We start from the raw sequence: 17,352 nt of genomic DNA, 5'->3' as shown, positions 1-17,352 counted from the left end.
ATTTATTTATTTATTGAGACAGAGCCTTAATCTATCACCCTGGTAGAGTGCTGTGGCATCACAGCTCACAGCAACCTCCAACTCCTGGGCTCAAGTGATTCTCCTGCCTCCGCCTCCCAAGTAGCTGGGACTACAGGTGCCCGCCACAATGCCCAACCATTTTTTGGTTGCAGTTGTTATTGTTGTTTGGCAGGCCCAGGCTGGATTCAAACCCACCAGCTCAGGTTGGGCTGGCGCCTTAGCCGCTCGAGCCACAGGCACCAAGCCCTTGGATAGATTTTTAGAGACCTTCATAAATACCTGAATTCAAAGATCACTCTAACATATGTCTTTTTCCCCCATAAACTATCTATTCTATCAAAGAGAAACCATGTTCTCTTCACTTTCATTACCAGCACCATTGGTTGGTTGTCTTTTGGGAGCCATTTTTCATGGAGAAAACCATTATTAGTGACTTTCATAAATGTACAATATGTAGGAGGTTGTGGTGAGCCAAGATCTCACCCCAAGACTTGCCCCCATCCTGTACTTGAGCCTCACAGCATACAGGCTCCAGGTATCCTAGTTCCTGTTTCAGCAAAATGACAGGTTGACTGAATGCCCCAGACCTTTGGAATCACTCCAGTAGTTGAAATAACAAATCCAGAGCCCTGGGATGCTGGGCGTCTCCTGGAAGGTGGTTCCCTCCCTCATCTTGGCCCAGGCTGTCTTCCCTGGCTGCTCCCTCCTCTTTTGCTTTGATTTCATGGCAGCAGAGCATGACTTGGACCTTTCTCCAGGTCCATCAGATTCAGGAGAGAGGGAAGGTGAGGCCAGGCAGGAAGGGACACACAAAGGGCATTTAACCACTGGCAGCATCTTATTGCTGGATTCTGAAGTATCTACTACATTATTTGCCTTAAATAATGCATTTTTTTTTTTTTTTTTTTTTTTTTTTGTAGAGACAGAGTCTCACTGTACTGCCCTCGGTAGAGTGCCGTGGCATCACACAGCTCACAGCAACCTCCAACTCCTGGGCTTACGAGATTCTCTTGCCTCAGCCTCCCGAGCAGCTGGGACTACAGGCGCCCGCCACAACGCCCGGCTATTTTTTTGTTGCAGTTCGGCGGGGGCCGGGTTTGAACCCGCCACCCCCGGTATATGGGGCCGGCGCCCTACCGACTGAGCCACAGGCGCCGCCCAAATAATGCATTTTTTTAAAGGCAGTTTTTCTGCTTGATATCAAATACGTTAGCATTTAAATTTTCTTTCCCTCATTGAGTCAACTAGCAGATATACCCTGTTTCCCCGAAAATAAGACAGTGTCTTATTTTAAGATGTGCTCCCAAAGATGCGCTAGGTCTTATTTTCAGGGGACGTCTTATCTTTCCTGTAAGTAGGTCTTATTTTCGGAGGATGTCTTATTTTCGGGGAAACAGGGTAGTTATGAGCAATTTAGCCCAGAGTGAATCTAGTAAGCTTTTCGCTTGTGAATTAAATATACTTAGTGTCAAAAGACACTTAAGATACTTAAGTTCTAACCCAGAAATCCCTTTTACCCTTTTCTGATTATTTAAATAAAGGCAAATAATTCCTTTTCCCTGTTTATGCTGTGCTACAGTTTTGGAGAAGGAGCTAACACGTTGTGTAAAAGCTCAAAGTCACTCGGTCAAAGCCGTGGCATAGCAGGTTATAACAACCGCAGAATGGCAAGTGCTACAGACACTGCCTCCTCACCTTGCCCTTGCTCCAGCTGGCTCAGCCTTCTCCCCAAAGTGTTGTGGCCTAGGGCTTGAGCTAGCTTTGAAGCCAGGCACATTCAGGTTCAAATCCTCCCTCTATCCTCTATACCTCTGTGACCTTGGGCAGATCATATCGCTCCCTGGATTCTGTCACAGGGGGAAATACTTTCCTCACAAAGTTGCTGTAAAAATCGAGGGTGATAATGGGTTGAAAGCACCATGTACATAGTAGGTAAGTACTTAACAAATACCTGTATGCCCTGGCCTCTAGACCCAACCAATTATTTTTCTTTTTCTCTAGTGGTTCTGTTCATCGGAGTCAAACTGATTTTACTTTTGTGACGGGCAACTTGATTGGTAAATTCTTCTCCACTCAGACCCGTGGGAGCCTAGACCCCTACGCAGGGCAGGAGGTCGTGGTGCGGGCCATGTTGGCCTTCCTGCAGAAACACCTGGGTAAGCGGGGAGCTGGAGCTCACGGGGCAGCTGTGGGGTCCCTTAGACTTCCCTGCAGCACAGTGGTCTACAGGTTTGGAACCCAGGACTTAAAACAAATGGAAAACCTTAGAGGAGAGAGTTACATAGAATTACAGGGAAAAAAAAACATTTGACTGAAAGTGTGAAGATCCTGACTCTGTCTTAGCAGCAGAATGACCCTGGCCTAGTCATTTAACCTCTCTAAACCTTGGTTTCTACACTGTAAATGGAACATTGACCTCTCTCTATGTCATCATCTCTGTCCCAATTCAAACCCCTTATCACTCATCTGCATTGTGGGGGCAGTTATGATGATACTGAGCTAAAATTTATGGAAGTGTTTTAAAGAAACAAAAGTGTAGAAGGATTATGATTAACATAAATCACAGGGACAAGCTAATGGGCAAAGTGTCCAGAGGTCCCTGGCCCAGCCTCCACTCAAAAGAGTTGTCCTTCTTCCCTGCCACATGATCAGGCCCACTCTACCACTGGAAATGTGGATGGTTTTAAGAACTGACATTCTGTCAGGTGGGCACAATAGCACACACCTGTAATCCTAGCTGCTCGGGAGGCTGAAGTAGGAGCATCTCTGGAGACCAGAAGTTAGAGACCAGCTTAAGCAATATAATGAAATCCCCATCTAAAAAAAAAAAAAAAAAAAGTGATATTCTAGTTAAGCTTTGGGGTTCTAAAGATTGGAGCCTCGTGAATTTGCCCCAAGAGAAAGGGGGTATTTGTTTCTAGCATATACCTGGACGAGAGGAGATGTGCAGTTATAAGAATCAGGGGCTTTCACCGCTGACCTGTCAGTCTGTCTTATTTTTTAAATTTTATTTTATTTATTTATTTTGAGACAAAGTCTCACTTTGTTGCCCTTGGTAGAGTGCTGTGGCATCATAGCTCACAGCAACCTCAAACTCTTGGGCTCAAGAGATTCTCTTGCCTCAGCCTCCCGTGTAGCTGGGACGACAGGTACCCAGCAGGACACTAGTATTCTGTTTTTAGTAGAGATGGGGTCTTGCTCTTGCTCAGGCTGGTCTCATGCAAACTCCTGAGCTCATACAAACTACCCGCCTCAGCCTCCCAGAGTGCCAGGATTACAGGTGTGAGCCACAGTGCCAGGCCTCTCGGTCTGTCTCGTGGGCTCGGTCCCTCTGTCTCTCCACATCTCTGTCTTTGTCCTATTCTTCAGTTTTGCTTTCTGCTCTGCGTCTCTTCTCTGGCAGATAGCATCTGTTTATTCATTTTCTACTTCCTCATAACATTACTTGGCTTGAGCCACTCAGGGCTTGTTCCCTCCACCTTGTGGCTTCTTTTCATCTTCAGCCCCCTTTGCTCATTGCCATTTGTTTTTTGGATTTCTTAGACCATATTTCCCAAGAGAGACAATTATACCAGCCCACCTCTGCCTGCCAAAACACATCATATCCCACTGTCCCACGTAGGCCCAGAGCTCTTTTGATCAGATATCCCTTCCTGATCCAGTGAGAAAAGAGGAGGATGCTGTTGTCTGCATGAGACTATCCTCAGCAGGTGCAGTCCATGGGGCAATTTCCATCAGAAGAGAGCCAGGCTTGCCTGAATTTCTCAGGTTTGACCTAACTCTAACCTAATGGTGAGATCTGGTACTTTGTAACTCTCATAGGGGTGCGGAACCTGTGGCCTTAAGGAAACTGTGTCCTTCCTGGTCCTTAAGTATGGCCTTTAGACTGAATCCAAATTTTACATCATTAATTTTTTCATTGAAAGAGTTGTAGCAGGCTCGGCGCCAGTAGCTCAGAGGCCAGGGTGCCAGCCACATACACTAGAACTGGCAGGTTCGAATCCAGCCCAGGCCTGCCAAACAGCAAAAAAAAAAGGACAAAGGTGTAGCAGAGAAAGATGAAGATTTTCTCACCACTTTTGGGGCTTAAAAAATATGATCTTGATCTCAGAAGGCCACAGCTCTCCACCCCTGCAAGAACTACCCAGAGAAACCTCAGATGGCACCTGGCAGCTCTCTGGATATTTGAAGTTCCCTGTTACGTCCTCTCTTGAGTTTTCTGTTCTTTAAGTTAACTATCCACGTACACCTGTTCCCTGCTCAGTTCCCCACATTGCCGTTTCTTATCCCCTTCCTTTGGATGCAGTGTTTATTGGTGCCTCTTTTAAAGTGTGTTGTCCTTACTCGAACACGACATGTTAGATAGAGTGCCTGCTATGGCAAGATGGTCTCAGTGTCCTCTGAACACTAGACTTCTAGCTGGATAACCTGAGTACGTTCACATTCCCCACAAGTATACAAAAAAATCTGTTTTGGATCGAGTTTGCTTTTTCGTTTTTTAAGATGGGGTCTCACTGTGTTACCCAGGTTGGAGTGGGTACAGGCACAGTCATAACACACTACAGCTTCAGTCTCCTGGGTTCAAGAGCTCCTCCTGCCTCAGTCTCCCTGGTAGCTGGGACTACAGGCACACCTGGCTCGAGATTGTTTTGGAAACTTGTCTGTCCTGTTACGAATGTATTGACTTTTTGAACTTACATTTTTCTTGCACATTGTGAGTGATTATTCCAGCCTGGATTTTGAGACCTCAGGGTTAATAGAGGACTTAGAGCAACTTTTTTCTCACCTGGTGGGAGAAAAATGCACCTATTTCTTTTTTTTTTTTTTATGTCTATGTCTTTATTTATTTATTTATTTTTGGCTGGGGCTAGGTTTGAACCCGCCACCTCAGCATATGCGGCCAGTGCCCTACTCCTTTGAGCCATAGGCGCCGCCCTATTTACTTATTCATTTAGAGACAGGTCTTGCTCTGTTGATCTGGGTAGAATGCCCTGGTAGGAGGAGAATGGACGTATGTCTTTATTTATTTATATATTTAGAGACAGAGTTTCACTCTAGCTGGTATAGAGTGCTGTGCCATCACAGCTCATAGCAATCTCAAACTCTTGGGCTCAAGTGATCCTCTTACCTCAGCCTCCTGAGTAGCTGGGACTGCAGGTGCCTGTCACAATGCCCAGCTAGTTTTTCTACTTTTAGTAGAGATGGGATCTTGCACTTGCTCAGGTTGGTCTCAAACTTCTGAGCTCAGGCAGTTCACCCACGTGGGCCTCCCAGAGTGCTCAGATTACAGGCATGAGCTACTGAGCCCAGTTTGAATCTATGTCATAAGACTTTAGTGGTAACTGACCACATGGTCCTCAACCCACTTTCCCTGTTTCCTCTTGGGCTCCCTGTCATGTAAGAGTTTAAGACAGGGGAGCCCACCATAGCACAATAGGGCTTTCTTTATCAGCATTGCCTATTGAGCTAAAATACTGATGGCTAGAGACTAACAGAAGAGGACCTGGAAGACTTAGACTACTGAAGACTTCGTTTATGCTAGGCCCTCTAAGTTTTAGGTGGATTATCACATATAATTGCAGAGACAACCCTTTCCACTAGGTACTTTTACTATTAACTCCATTTTACCAATAAGGATATTGGAGCTTAGAAAATTCAAGTAATTTTTTCAGGGTTATCTGGTTATTAAGCAGCAAACCCAAGATGCAACCCAGGCTATCTTATTCCAAAGCCACATGCTTAATTGCTACACTAGCTACACTATACTGCTGGCAACTCTGATGACAATGCAGTGATAGATTACATGACCACAGTGTGCACTCAGTTTTAGGGAGACACTGAAGACAGTCACTCTGACAGGAGGGTAAGAAGAGCCAGGATAGTACTTGCCTCTAATATTAACAGATAGTCAGGTACAATGGCTCACACCTGTAATCATAGCACTCTGAGAGGCCAAGGTGAGAGGACTGCTTAAGCTCAGGCATTCAAGACCAACATGAGCCATAGCAAGACCCTATCTCTAGAAACAATAGAAAAATAAGCCATGTTTAGTGGTACACCCCTGTGGGTCCAGCTTCTTGGGAGTCTGAGGCAGGAGAATTGCTTGAGCCCAGGAATTTGAGGTTGCTGTGAGCTATGATAATGCCAGTGTACTTTAGCCTGGGGAAACACAGCAAGACTGTCTCAAGAAAAGATGAGGAGGGTTCACAAACAGAGAAGGGGCAAGCTTTTTCTGAACATAAGGCACAAAGACTTGAGTGGGCCTGGTCAGTTCTGGGAAACTATTTAGAATAGGATGTCTGACAGTTAAATTTGTGAGCTTATCCTAGAAAAAGTGCTACATCCCTCATTGCTGAATATCACTACAGCCATCTCTGAAGTCCTCCCCTGGGAAGTATACACCAACACCAGCACCTAGTCCACCCTACAAAGCAATTCTGAAACTCTTCCTGGAATGGCCATCAGAGCTGCTGTCACATTACCCTTGATGTCCTGAATGTCATTAAAATTTCCTCCTTTTGATATTTCCTTTATCCTTGGTTAAAGAAAAAAGTCATTAGGGGTCAGATCAGGTGAGTAGGGAGGGTGTTCCAATATAGTTATTTGTTTCTTGGCTAAAAACTCCCTTACAGACAGTGCTGTGTGAGCTGGAGCTGTTATGATACAAGAGCCATGAGTTGTTCACAAAAAGTTCAGGTCGTATTTGTCTAACTTCTTTTTTTTGAGACAGAGTCTCACTTTGTCACCCCAAGTAGACTGCTGTGGTGTCAATAGCTCACAGCAACCTCAGACTCTTGGGCTCAAGCAATTCTCTTGCCACTGCCTCCTGAGTAGCTGGGACTCTAGACGCCCACTACAACGCTAAGCTGTTTTTAGAGATGAGGTCTTGGTCTAGCTCAGGCTGGTCTCAAACTTGTGAGCTCAGGTGATCTGCCTGCTTTGGCCTCCCAGAGTGCTGGGATTACAGGTGTGAGCCACCTCACCTGGCCTTGTCTAACTTCTTCACACAAACTTTTCAGCACTTCTAAATAGTAAACTTAGGCCACTGCACCTGGCCTAAGAAATTATTTTGTCATGGAGAATGGGCTGACTTCTACACTGTACTTTGACACTTTGTTTCAGGGTCATATTCGCACACCTATGTTTCATCACCAGTAATGACATCATCTTGCCTCCAAGAGCTCTTGGCAAACTTGGACTCGTCTTTGCTTTTGTTCATTGGTGAGCTCCTTTGGGACCATTTTTGCATACACTTTTTCGTGCCAAGATTTTCAGTTAAGATTTTCCTGTTTTTCTATGAATGTTTACTTGAACGGCTGTGCTTCTCACACTCAGCCCAGGATTTTGACACACAATTTGATGAATTTTTGCAGTGTTTTTGTCAGTTGTGTGCATTACTGGCCACCCTGACCTCTCTTCATCGTGATGCTTTCTCTCCCCTCAGAAAACCATTTAATCCACATTAAACTGCTGTTTTCTTCATGGCATTATCCCCATAAACTTGGACTAACATGTCCCAGGTTTCACTTCCACTCTTGCCAAGAAATTTAGTGTTTGTTCATTGCTCTGACGTTCTTGTGACAGCACACAAAAACACACAACCACAATAATGAATGCCATTCAACAAGACACGGCCGTGCATTGACATGAATACAGCTGTGAGTCACTGATATACCAAGGTTATGAAACCTTACCGAGCAGTTTGTACAGTGCTGCCAATGTCAGCACACAGTGGCAAGTTCACGACCTTGAAATTCTCAGACCTTGTATCTGGAGTTCAGGTTGTTGAAAGAAAAATGGGCACAAACCATATGTAGAAGACCATGTATTTGCAAAGCAAGTTTGTGTTTTATTCCACAGGCTTGAGGAAACCTTGGTGGGTTCTGAGCAGGAAAACGCCATGATTAGACTCAAGTTTGCAGTCTGGCTGCCTTTGAAAGCAAGTAAGAGGCAGAGAGCTCAGGCAGCTCAGGCAGGAGGCTCGTGCAGTATTCAAGTGAGAGTCTGAGAAAAGGCAAGAGCTCTGGGCTAACTAGCTTTTTTTTTCAGAGGCAGGCTTGGCGCCCATAGCTTAGTGGTTAGGGCTCCAGCCCCAGTGTATGTGGGTCCCAAGAGTTGGAGTTTGCTGTGAGCTGTGATGATGCCACAGCACTCTCCCAAGGGTGACATAGTCAGACTCTGTCTGAAAAAAAAAAAAAAAAGGGCGGTGCCTGTGGCTCAGTGGGTAGGGCACCGGCCCCATATGCCAAGGGTGGCGGGTTCAAACCCATCCCCAGCCAAACTGCAACAAAAAAATAGCCGGGCGTTGTGGCGGGCGCCTGTAGTCCCAGCTGCTGGGGAGGCTGAGGCAAGAGAATCGCGTAAGCCCAAGAGTTAGAGGTTGCTGTGAGCCGTGTGACACCACGGCACTCTAACCAAGGGCAGTACAGTGAGACTCTGTCTCTACAAAAAAAAAAAAAGAGGCAGGCTCTTGCCCTGTTACTCAGGCTGAAGTGAAGTGGCAGGATCATAGCTCACTGCAGCCTTGAATTCCCGGGCTGCAGTTCAGGAAACAGGAAAATCTTAACTGAAAATCTTGGCATGAGAAAGTGATCCTCCTGCCTCAGCCTCCTGAGTAGCTAGGACTACAGGTGCATGCCACTACATCAGCTAATTTTTTTTTTTTTTTTTTTTTTGAGACAGAGCCTCAAGCTGTTGCCCTGGGTAGAGTGCTGTGGCATCACAGCTCACAGCAACATCCAACTCCTGGGCTCAAGCGATTCTCCTGCTTCTTCCTCCCAAGTAGCTGGGACTACAGGCACCTGCCACAATGCCCGGCTATTTTTTGGTTGCAGCCATCATTGTTGTTTGGCGGGCCAGGCTGGATTTGAACCCACCAGCTCAGGTGTATGTGGCTGGCACTTTAGCCGCTTGAGCCACAGGCACCAAGCCACATCAGCTAATTTTTAAAAAAATATATTTTGTAGAGAAAGGGTCTTGTTGTGTTGCCCAGGCTGGTCTGGAACTCTTGGCCTCAAGCCATCCTCCTGCCTCAGTCTTCCAAAGTGCTGGGATTCCATGCATGAGCCACCATCCCCAACCATAATTAGCTTTAAAATCAGAGAAAAGTTTTTCTGTGATTGGTGGCTGCATAATACATTGTCACATGGGAAACTAAATAGGCTGTAGGTGGCTCAGCTAAACCTCTTGCTCCTCTGAGAGCATCTGTTCTGTTGATACAGGGGATATTATCTTCTGTTAAGACTGGTGTGTCCTTCATATTAACTTCATGCAGCTCCTGTTTCCACCTATTCACCTTCCCTCCCAGACTCCTGGAAGACTGTTTCACACCTTCTCCTCAAACCTCTAACATCTCTTCCCTTATCCTCTCAGCTGATTAACTTTGCCTCCCACTTCACTGAGAAAATGGAAGCTGCCAGCACTTCCTCAAATTCCCAGCAGTACCATTTCCCCAACTTCCTGCTCGTGGTTACGTGGGTTCCCTCCTCAGTTGTCTAATTACAACCAACTTCTGCACGTGAGATTCTATCCCCTTCTCTCTGTTTGAGATGATTATGCCAGTGATTTTTTCTTCAACAGCCTCCTGAGTAGTTAGGACTATAGTGCCCACAACCATACCTGGCTGATATGTTTCTATTTTTAGTAGAGATGGGAGTGTCGCTCTTGCTCAAGCTGGTCTCAAACTCCTGAGCTCAAGGGATCCTCCCATCTCGGCTTCCCAGGTATGAGCTGCTGCACCTGGCCAGTTTCTCTCGTCTTTTTTTTTTTTTTTTTTTTGAGGCAGAGTCTCACTTGGTCACCGTTGGCAGAGTGCCATGGCATCTTAGCTCACAGCAACTTCAAACTCTTGGGCTCAAGTGATCCTCTTGCCTCAGCCTCCCAAGTATCTGGGACTACAGGCGCCCATCACAACACCTGGCTATTTTTGAGGTGGGTTCTCACTCTGGCTTGGGTTGGTCTCGAACCCATGAGCTCAGGCAATACACCCTCCTTGGCCTCCCAAGTGCTGGGATTACAGGTGTGAGTCCCTGAGCTCAGTTTCTTTTATATTGAAAAAAAACTCTCTTGACCTCAGTGTTCCCTTCTTTCCGTGTTCCCCAGCACAGCAAAACTCCTCAAAAAATATCTCTTTTCATTCTAATTCCTTTCTTCCCGTTCTCTCTTAATCCCACTCCAGTCAGACCTTTGCCCTGCAATATTTCATCAAAACTGCTTCCTATCACTGGGGTCCCCAGGGACCTTCATACCACTAACTCCCGGAGTCAGTTCTTGGCTCTCAGCTTCCAGGAACTCACAGCAGCATCTGCCAACACCGTCTTCTTGGAATCCCTATCTTCACTTTCAAGATACCACAGTGGTTTTTCTCCTGTTTCCAGGCCTATTCCTCTTCGGTCTACTTTGCTCCTTCCGGGGCTCAGTGCTTGGACTGCTTATCGTGGATTAAATGCCACTTTCATGCTAACAGCTCCCCAGTTTGTAGCTCAGTTTGAGTTCTCCTATGAACATCAGCTTTCTTTTTTTTTTTGGCCGGGGCTGGGTTTGAACCCGCCACCTCCAGCATATGGGACCGGCGCCCTACTCCTTGAGCCACAGGCACTGCCCTGAACATCAGCTTTCTATAACCCTCTCCTACCTACTCAGCATCTCTGCTTGGACATCTAATATAGACATCTCAGACAAAAAACAATTTCAAGTATTTTTTTCCCCACTTGGCTAACAGTAGCTCCATGCTTCCAGTTACTTGGGTCAAAGTCTCCATCTTTGTGTCATCCTTCTCTCACACCTCCTGTCCAGCCCATCTGGCTGCAAATACATACGGAATTCAAGGCTGGACATGGTAGCTCAGGCCTGTAATCTCAACACTTTGGGAGACTGAGGCAGGAGGATTGCTTGAGGCCAGGAGTTTGAGACCAGCCTAGGCAACATAGACTCTATCTTTCCAAAAAAAAAAAAAATTATTATTTTATTTTATTTTGTATTTATTTTATTTTTTGAGATAGTTTCACTTTGTTGCTCCTGGTAGAGTGCTCTGGTGTCATAGTTCACAGTAACCTCAAACTCTTGGGCTCAAGTGATTCTCTTGCCTTCGCCTCCTAAGTAGCTGGGACTACAGGCACCTGCCACAATGCCAGGCTATCTTTAGAGATGGGGTCTCGCTCTAGCTCAGGCTGTTCTCACACTCATGAGTTCAGGCAATCTGCCCACCTCGGCTCCCCAAAGTTCTGGGATTACAGGCATGAGCCACCATGCCCAGCCAAAAAAAATTTTTTTTAATTAGCCAGGCATAGTGATATGTGCCTATAGTCTTAGCTACTTGGGAGGCTGAGGAAGGATCACTTGAGCCCAGGGACCCGAGGTTGCAATGAGGTATGATGCACTCCAGCCTGGGCGACAAAGTAAGACTGTCAAAAAACAAAACAAAACAACCCCCACCCCCCTGCCCCGGAAAAACCATATGGACTCTAATCATTTGTCACCGCCCCCATAGCTACCATCCTGTCCAAGTCATCTCTCACCCAAATTACTGTAATAGTTTACTAACTGGTCTCTCAACTGCCACCCTGCCCCCCTCCTTCAACAGTATTTTCTTAAAAGAGCAGCCGGAATAATCCTTTTAGGAAGTAAGTCAGATCTTGTCACTCCTCTGCTCACAATTCTCTACCGGCTGTCAGTTTCCTTGAGAGTCAAAGCCAGACTCCGTTATCCTGCCAAACCTGTGATGTTGCCCTTCAGTCCCTCCCAGCCTCCTCTCCCGCTGCTTTCCCTTGACTTAACTATACTCTCACCACGTGAGCTTCCAGTGCCCTGGGTGCTTCTGCCTGCAGCATTCTTCCCACATAGTCTCATGGCTCCCTCCCACCTCCTTCAAGTCTTGGGTCAAATCTCACCTCAGTGAGGCCCACCCTGACCACCATTTTTTTTTTTTTTTTTTTTTGCAGTTTTTGGCCAGGACTGGGTTTGAACCTGCCATCTCCAGCATATGGGGCCAGCGCCTACTCCTTTGAGCCACAGGCACCACCCTTAATTTATTTTTTTAACAGATAGCATCTTGCTCTGTCACCCAGGCTGGTTAGATCATAGCTCACTATATCCTTGAAATCCTGGGCTCAAATGATCCTCCTGCCTCAGCCTCCTGAACAGCTAAGACTATAGGTGTTCACCACCATGCCCAGCTAATTTTAATTTGTTTGTACAGACAGAGTCTTGCTATGTCACCCAGCATGGTCTCGAACTCCTGGCCTCAGTAGTCATCCCACCTCTGCCCCCCAAAGTGCTGGGATTATGGGTTTGAGCCACCCTGTCCAGCTGACTGGCCTTGTTAAAACACTGTATCCTCCTTTGTTCCCCTCACCCCCACACCTGCCCACCACACCACCACTTCCCTTATCTATTATTTCTTTTTCCTTAGCACTTATCCCCTTTTTACATCTTATGCATACATATAACTTACTATGTTTATTGTTTGTCTCTGCTCACTAGACTATGAGTTGTATGAAGATGGGGGTTTCTGTTTTGTTTGTGGATTTATTTTTAGCTCCAAGAATATAGTGTGTTCAATATTTTTGGAATTAATCACTCTGTAGTACTTATGTGTTGAGTACTTATTCTATGCCAGGTTCTTGTCAGGGCACTGGGATCCAAAGATGAATGAGAATGGTCCCTGCCTTCTGAGGAAGGACACCATCTGCCTGTTTAGCTGTGTCCTACTCCCTTGGCCCAAGAGCATGGAACCTTCCTGCCTGTTCTTGCCATGTAATCAGACCCATCTGCCCATGGTTCCAGGGTCACCTCTTACATAACACTTCATGATGTTGCCACCCTGTTGCTTCTGCCCTTCACTGAGGTGGTACCGGACCTGTGTCCTCTTCTTAGCAACCTCCTTGAGCCTCAAAGTGGACTTTTCATTTTTTCTGCCTTTCTGACCTGGGTTTGAATTATGTTCATTAATTCTTTTTTTTTTTTTGAGACAGAGTCTCACTATGTTGCCCTCAGTGGAGTGCCATGGCGTTACAGCTCACAGCTACCTCAAACTCTTGGGCTTAAGTGAGTCTCTTGCCTCAGCCTCCCTTGTAGCCGTGACTACAGGCGCCCACCACAACACCTGGCTATTTTTTGTTTGTTTATTTGTTTGTTTAGCAGGCTCGGTCCAGGTTCGAACCCACCAGCCCTGGTGCATGTGGCCGGCACCCTAACCGCTGAGCTACGGGCGCCGAGTCCTGTCTTTACTTCTACCAGCTGTAATGACCGTGGGCAAATCAGGTAGCTTCCTTGAGCCTCAGTTTCCTCAACTATAAAATATGCCTGGGTGGCGCCTGTGGCCCAGTGAGTAGGGCGCCGGCCCCATACACCGAGGGTAGTGGGTTCAAACCCAGCCCTGGCCAAACTGCAACAAAAAAATAGCCGGGCGTCGTGGCGGGTGCCTGTAGTCCCAGCTACTCAGGAGGCTGAAGCAAGAGAATCGCCTAGGCCCAAGGATTTGGAGGTTGCTGTGAGCTGTGACACTACGGCACTCTACTGAGGGTTAATAAGTGAGACTCTGTCTCAAAAAAAAATATATGGCTAGTGATGGTACTTAGCTTATAGGGATATTGTGATAATTAAATAATCCATGCATGTAAAGTATCTAGCACAATCCCTAGAATTCTCTTTTAATAAATGTTACCCTCTATTATTGTTATTATTGTTGAGTTGTTATGGATTACGTCATTTATAAAGACTTGGATAGGCTTGGCACCTGTAGCTCAGCCGTTAGTGCGGTAGCCACATACACCAGTTCGAATCTGGCCCGGGCCTGCCAAACAACAATGACAACTACAACCAAAAAATAGCTGGGTGTTGTGGCAGGCACCTGTAGTCCCAGCTACTTGGGAGGCTGAGGCAAGAAAATCACTTAAGCCCAAGAGTTAGAGGTTTCTGTGAGCTGTGATGCCACGGCACTCTACTAAGGGAGACATATGAGATTCTGTCTCAAAAAAAAAGACACTGGATAAATAGTAGTTATCATTATTACCACCACCATCAAAACTATCATAACCAGGCCTTTTGGTATTCCAAGTGCTCCTCTCTCTAGGGCAGTGGTTCTCAACCTTTGTAATGCTGCAGCCCTTTAATACAGTTCCTGTGGGTCACGACCCACAGTTTGAGAACTGCTGCTGTAGGGTGAGCCATTAAATCCTGATAGCTGTTCTTTGACCTAACCTTACAATAATTTGTGTAATTTCCCTTTTATTTTTCCCATTCAGACCTGAAAGAGGACTATGATCAATGGAACAATCTCATTGAAGGCATTGGACCGTCACTCACCCCAGGGGCCCCACACCATCTGTCCAGCCTGTAGGCACAACTGGCCATTTATAAAACGTCACTTGAGCTGAGTCTCCATCTGGGGGCAGCCCTGGGGCACCTGCAACCTCCTATCAGGAAGTGGTCAACCTGACACTTTTTCACAGATTAAGAGGATATAATCATATTGTTGATTGGGTGACTGGCTACTTCAATCTTGGACTTGTTGATCTTCAACTCACGTTGGAACTGGGATCACTTACTGATTAGCAAACTGATTTTCTGGGCCTTGAGCCCCGATGGTGTGGGGAAAAAGCCGTGGGATGGGACTCGGGGAGACCCAGGTCCGAGCCGGGCACTGTGAAGCCTGCATGTGGAGTGAGCCAACTCCCTCATACAGGCCAGTTTAGTGGATGAGATGGAACCAAGGGATAGAGGGAAAATCCCTACCTTCAGAGACTCTAATCCAGCCTGGCACCATCTCTTCCTACCTCTCAACCTTCTGCCTCCCAGGGCCACACAGTGACATGTGAGCACTTTAGGTGGCTCTCTAGGATACAGACCATTGTCGGATTTCCTATTTATTTTCAAATCTTCCCATTGCAGGAAACATAGCACTACTTAGTACTAAGTTAGACCTGTAGGTCCACAGCGGGTAGATGGCATGGCTGTTAGCACAGAGGGAGAAGCTGAACTACAAAGGGGTCCCTTAGGATGTCTTTGGGGCTTCACTAAAAATGTATCTTGACAGGCAGCAACACAAGTAGGTTAAGATGGGGAAGATAGAGTAACAGTGTCAAATAGCCATTGATACAGGCCCTTGCCACAAGAGGGAGGTTGTTTGGTCTATTAAAACTCAAGAGGATACCCTCAGAGAGGTCTAGGACTCCTACCTCAGATAGTAGGAACTTCCCAACTTGCTCTAGTTGTTTTCTGACTCTGAGGCCCTTCCCCTGAATTTAAGTCAGGATACAGACTGGATTTCCATGCTGTTACATTTATAATGTGAATTATGTTAATACTCATGTTTGCCTAATGTGACGCTGGAATATTCTATTTAATCTACATTAGAACAAGATGGGGAGCCATCTGGAAGTGACTTTTCCTTCTGTCTTTCCATGTTCACTTAACACTTGGGCCCATGTGGAAAAAAACTTGGGAAGGAAGTCTTCCTAGAGATATAGTTCAAAGTTCTTTAGGAACATCATCCTGAAACTGCACTCCTCACTGCTCAAGACTTCTCACCTCAGTCCAAGTAGAGGACCCCAGAGAAGGCAAGAACAAATGGGAAATGCATCTGAATACACAGGTCCAAGATCAGAGCCACCAACGCAAGCTGGGACTGGATCTCCACTTTTCAACTGCTGGTTGTTCTAAGAGGTGAAACATCAGATCCAATTGAGGCTGTGGACCTTGGACAGATCTATGAATTCCCATGAGATGTGGCATAAGAAAAGATTCCTGTATCATTAAAGCCTGGAGCCCTAGAGTTATATAGCCTGGTTTTGAGTCCTGGCTCCACCACTGCTGACCGGGTAAACTTGAGCAAATTGTATTCTCTTTTTAATCTCAGTTCCTGCATTTCTAAAATGAGAGTCTGCCTTATGAATAGTTACGAGGATTAAATGAGGATGTATAACCCATGGGTTTTTTAAGAGTCTGTTTCCTACTTTTCAAACATGAGGCTTTTCTTGTTATCTTATAGTTATTGTCTTCTAGTTTAATTGCTTTGTGGTCAGAGAAAGTGGCCCATATGGTTTCTGTGCTTTGAGATTTATTCAAACTTGCTTGTTGGTCTAGTGTGAGGTCAGTGTTGTGAATGTACCGTGTATGCTTAAAAATGCTGTGTATCCTGAAGTCATTGTCTTGCTCTTTTACTCAGGATCACATCATGGATTTCCTCTTATGAGAACATATACAGATATATAATGGGGCTTCCAACTCTCACATGGGGACCAGAGTCCCCAACACTTGCAGAACCAGCCCTAGGCCAACCCTCAATGTGTACCACCCTTGTGCTGTTTCTTGAAATGCTGAGGGGCCAGTCCTGGCCGCAGTAGTATGTGAGACTCAGCTTCAACCTTATCCCCATATATAATGCAGGCATTTTTAACTTACTTGTTTTTGAGACAAGGTCTGGCTTTGTCACCCAGGCTGGAATACAGAGGCATGATCATATCTCACTGCAACCTTAAACAAGTGATCCTTTGTCCTCAGCCTCCCAAGTAGCTGGGACGACAGGCACGTGCCACCCTGCCTGCTACTTTCTCTTATTTTGTGTAGTGATGGGGTCTCACTATGTTGCCCAGGCTTGTCCTGAACCCCTGGCCCCAAGTGATTCTCCTGCCTCAACATCCCAAAGTGCTGGGATCACAAATAAGAGCCACCAATACCCAGCAGCTATATTTTATAAAGTCCTGAACAGATCTGGTGCCTCCTTAAAGAAGACAGTGGTTCAGAAACTGGATTCCTCTCCTCCATTAAGTCTATGTGCTGGTATTCGCGCATTTGCTCAGCAGCATTGGAGCAGGTGAATTTTCCATATAATTGAAAATTATCTTGTAAGCCACAAAATATAGTATTAGTATTTTGGATAGTAATCTACCAAAAAGATACACATAATTTTTAATCAACATGAACTGACCTCATTTAACATCTCAGAAAGTTTCAGGCAGGATAGACTAGATTATACGGTGATAATAACCTCAAAAGCAACAAAAATGTTTTTTGTTTATTTTTTTGAGACAGAATCTCACTATGTGGCCTTCGGTAGAGTGCTCTGGTGTCACAGCTCACAGCAACCTCAAACTCTTGGGCTTAAGCGATCTTGCCTCAGCCTCCCAAGTAGCCTGGGACGATAGGCACCCACCACAACACCCGGCTATTTTTTTGTTGTTGTTGCAGTTGTCGTTGTTTAGCAGGTCTGAGCTGGGTTCAAACCCGCCAGCTTCAGCATATGTGGCCAGCGCCCTAGCTACTGAGCTATGGCCACCAAGGCCCAAAATGTATTTCCTGCCCATGCTACTTGTCTTCTGTGGGTCAGCTATC

The 17,352-nt window shown here is 45.9% G+C and overlaps 1 protein-coding gene across 5 annotated transcripts in view; it reads left to right on the top strand.

Moving 5' to 3' along the window:
• Positions 1-15,947, top strand: part of PAFAH2 (platelet activating factor acetylhydrolase 2) — a 41,112-nt gene extending 25,165 nt beyond the window's left edge. For all 5 annotated transcript variants that reach the window (XM_053576784.1, XM_053576786.1, XM_053576782.1 and 2 more), the window contains exons 10-11: positions 2,023-2,177; positions 14,265-15,947. In XM_053576784.1, the coding sequence (XP_053432759.1) occupies positions 2,023-2,177; positions 14,265-14,359 (250 nt within the window). In that variant the 3' untranslated portion in view covers positions 14,360-15,947. The remainder of the gene's footprint in view (positions 1-2,022; positions 2,178-14,264) is intronic.
• The last annotated feature ends 1,405 nt before the right edge of the window (positions 15,948-17,352 follow it).

Source organism: Nycticebus coucang, chromosome 22, assembly GCF_027406575.1.
Source record: "Nycticebus coucang isolate mNycCou1 chromosome 22, mNycCou1.pri, whole genome shotgun sequence".
In the NCBI taxonomy this organism is placed as follows: Eukaryota; Metazoa; Chordata; class Mammalia; order Primates; family Lorisidae; genus Nycticebus; species Nycticebus coucang.
Note: the sequence above shows the minus strand (reverse complement) of the source record. Positions and strands in the feature narration are given on the sequence as shown.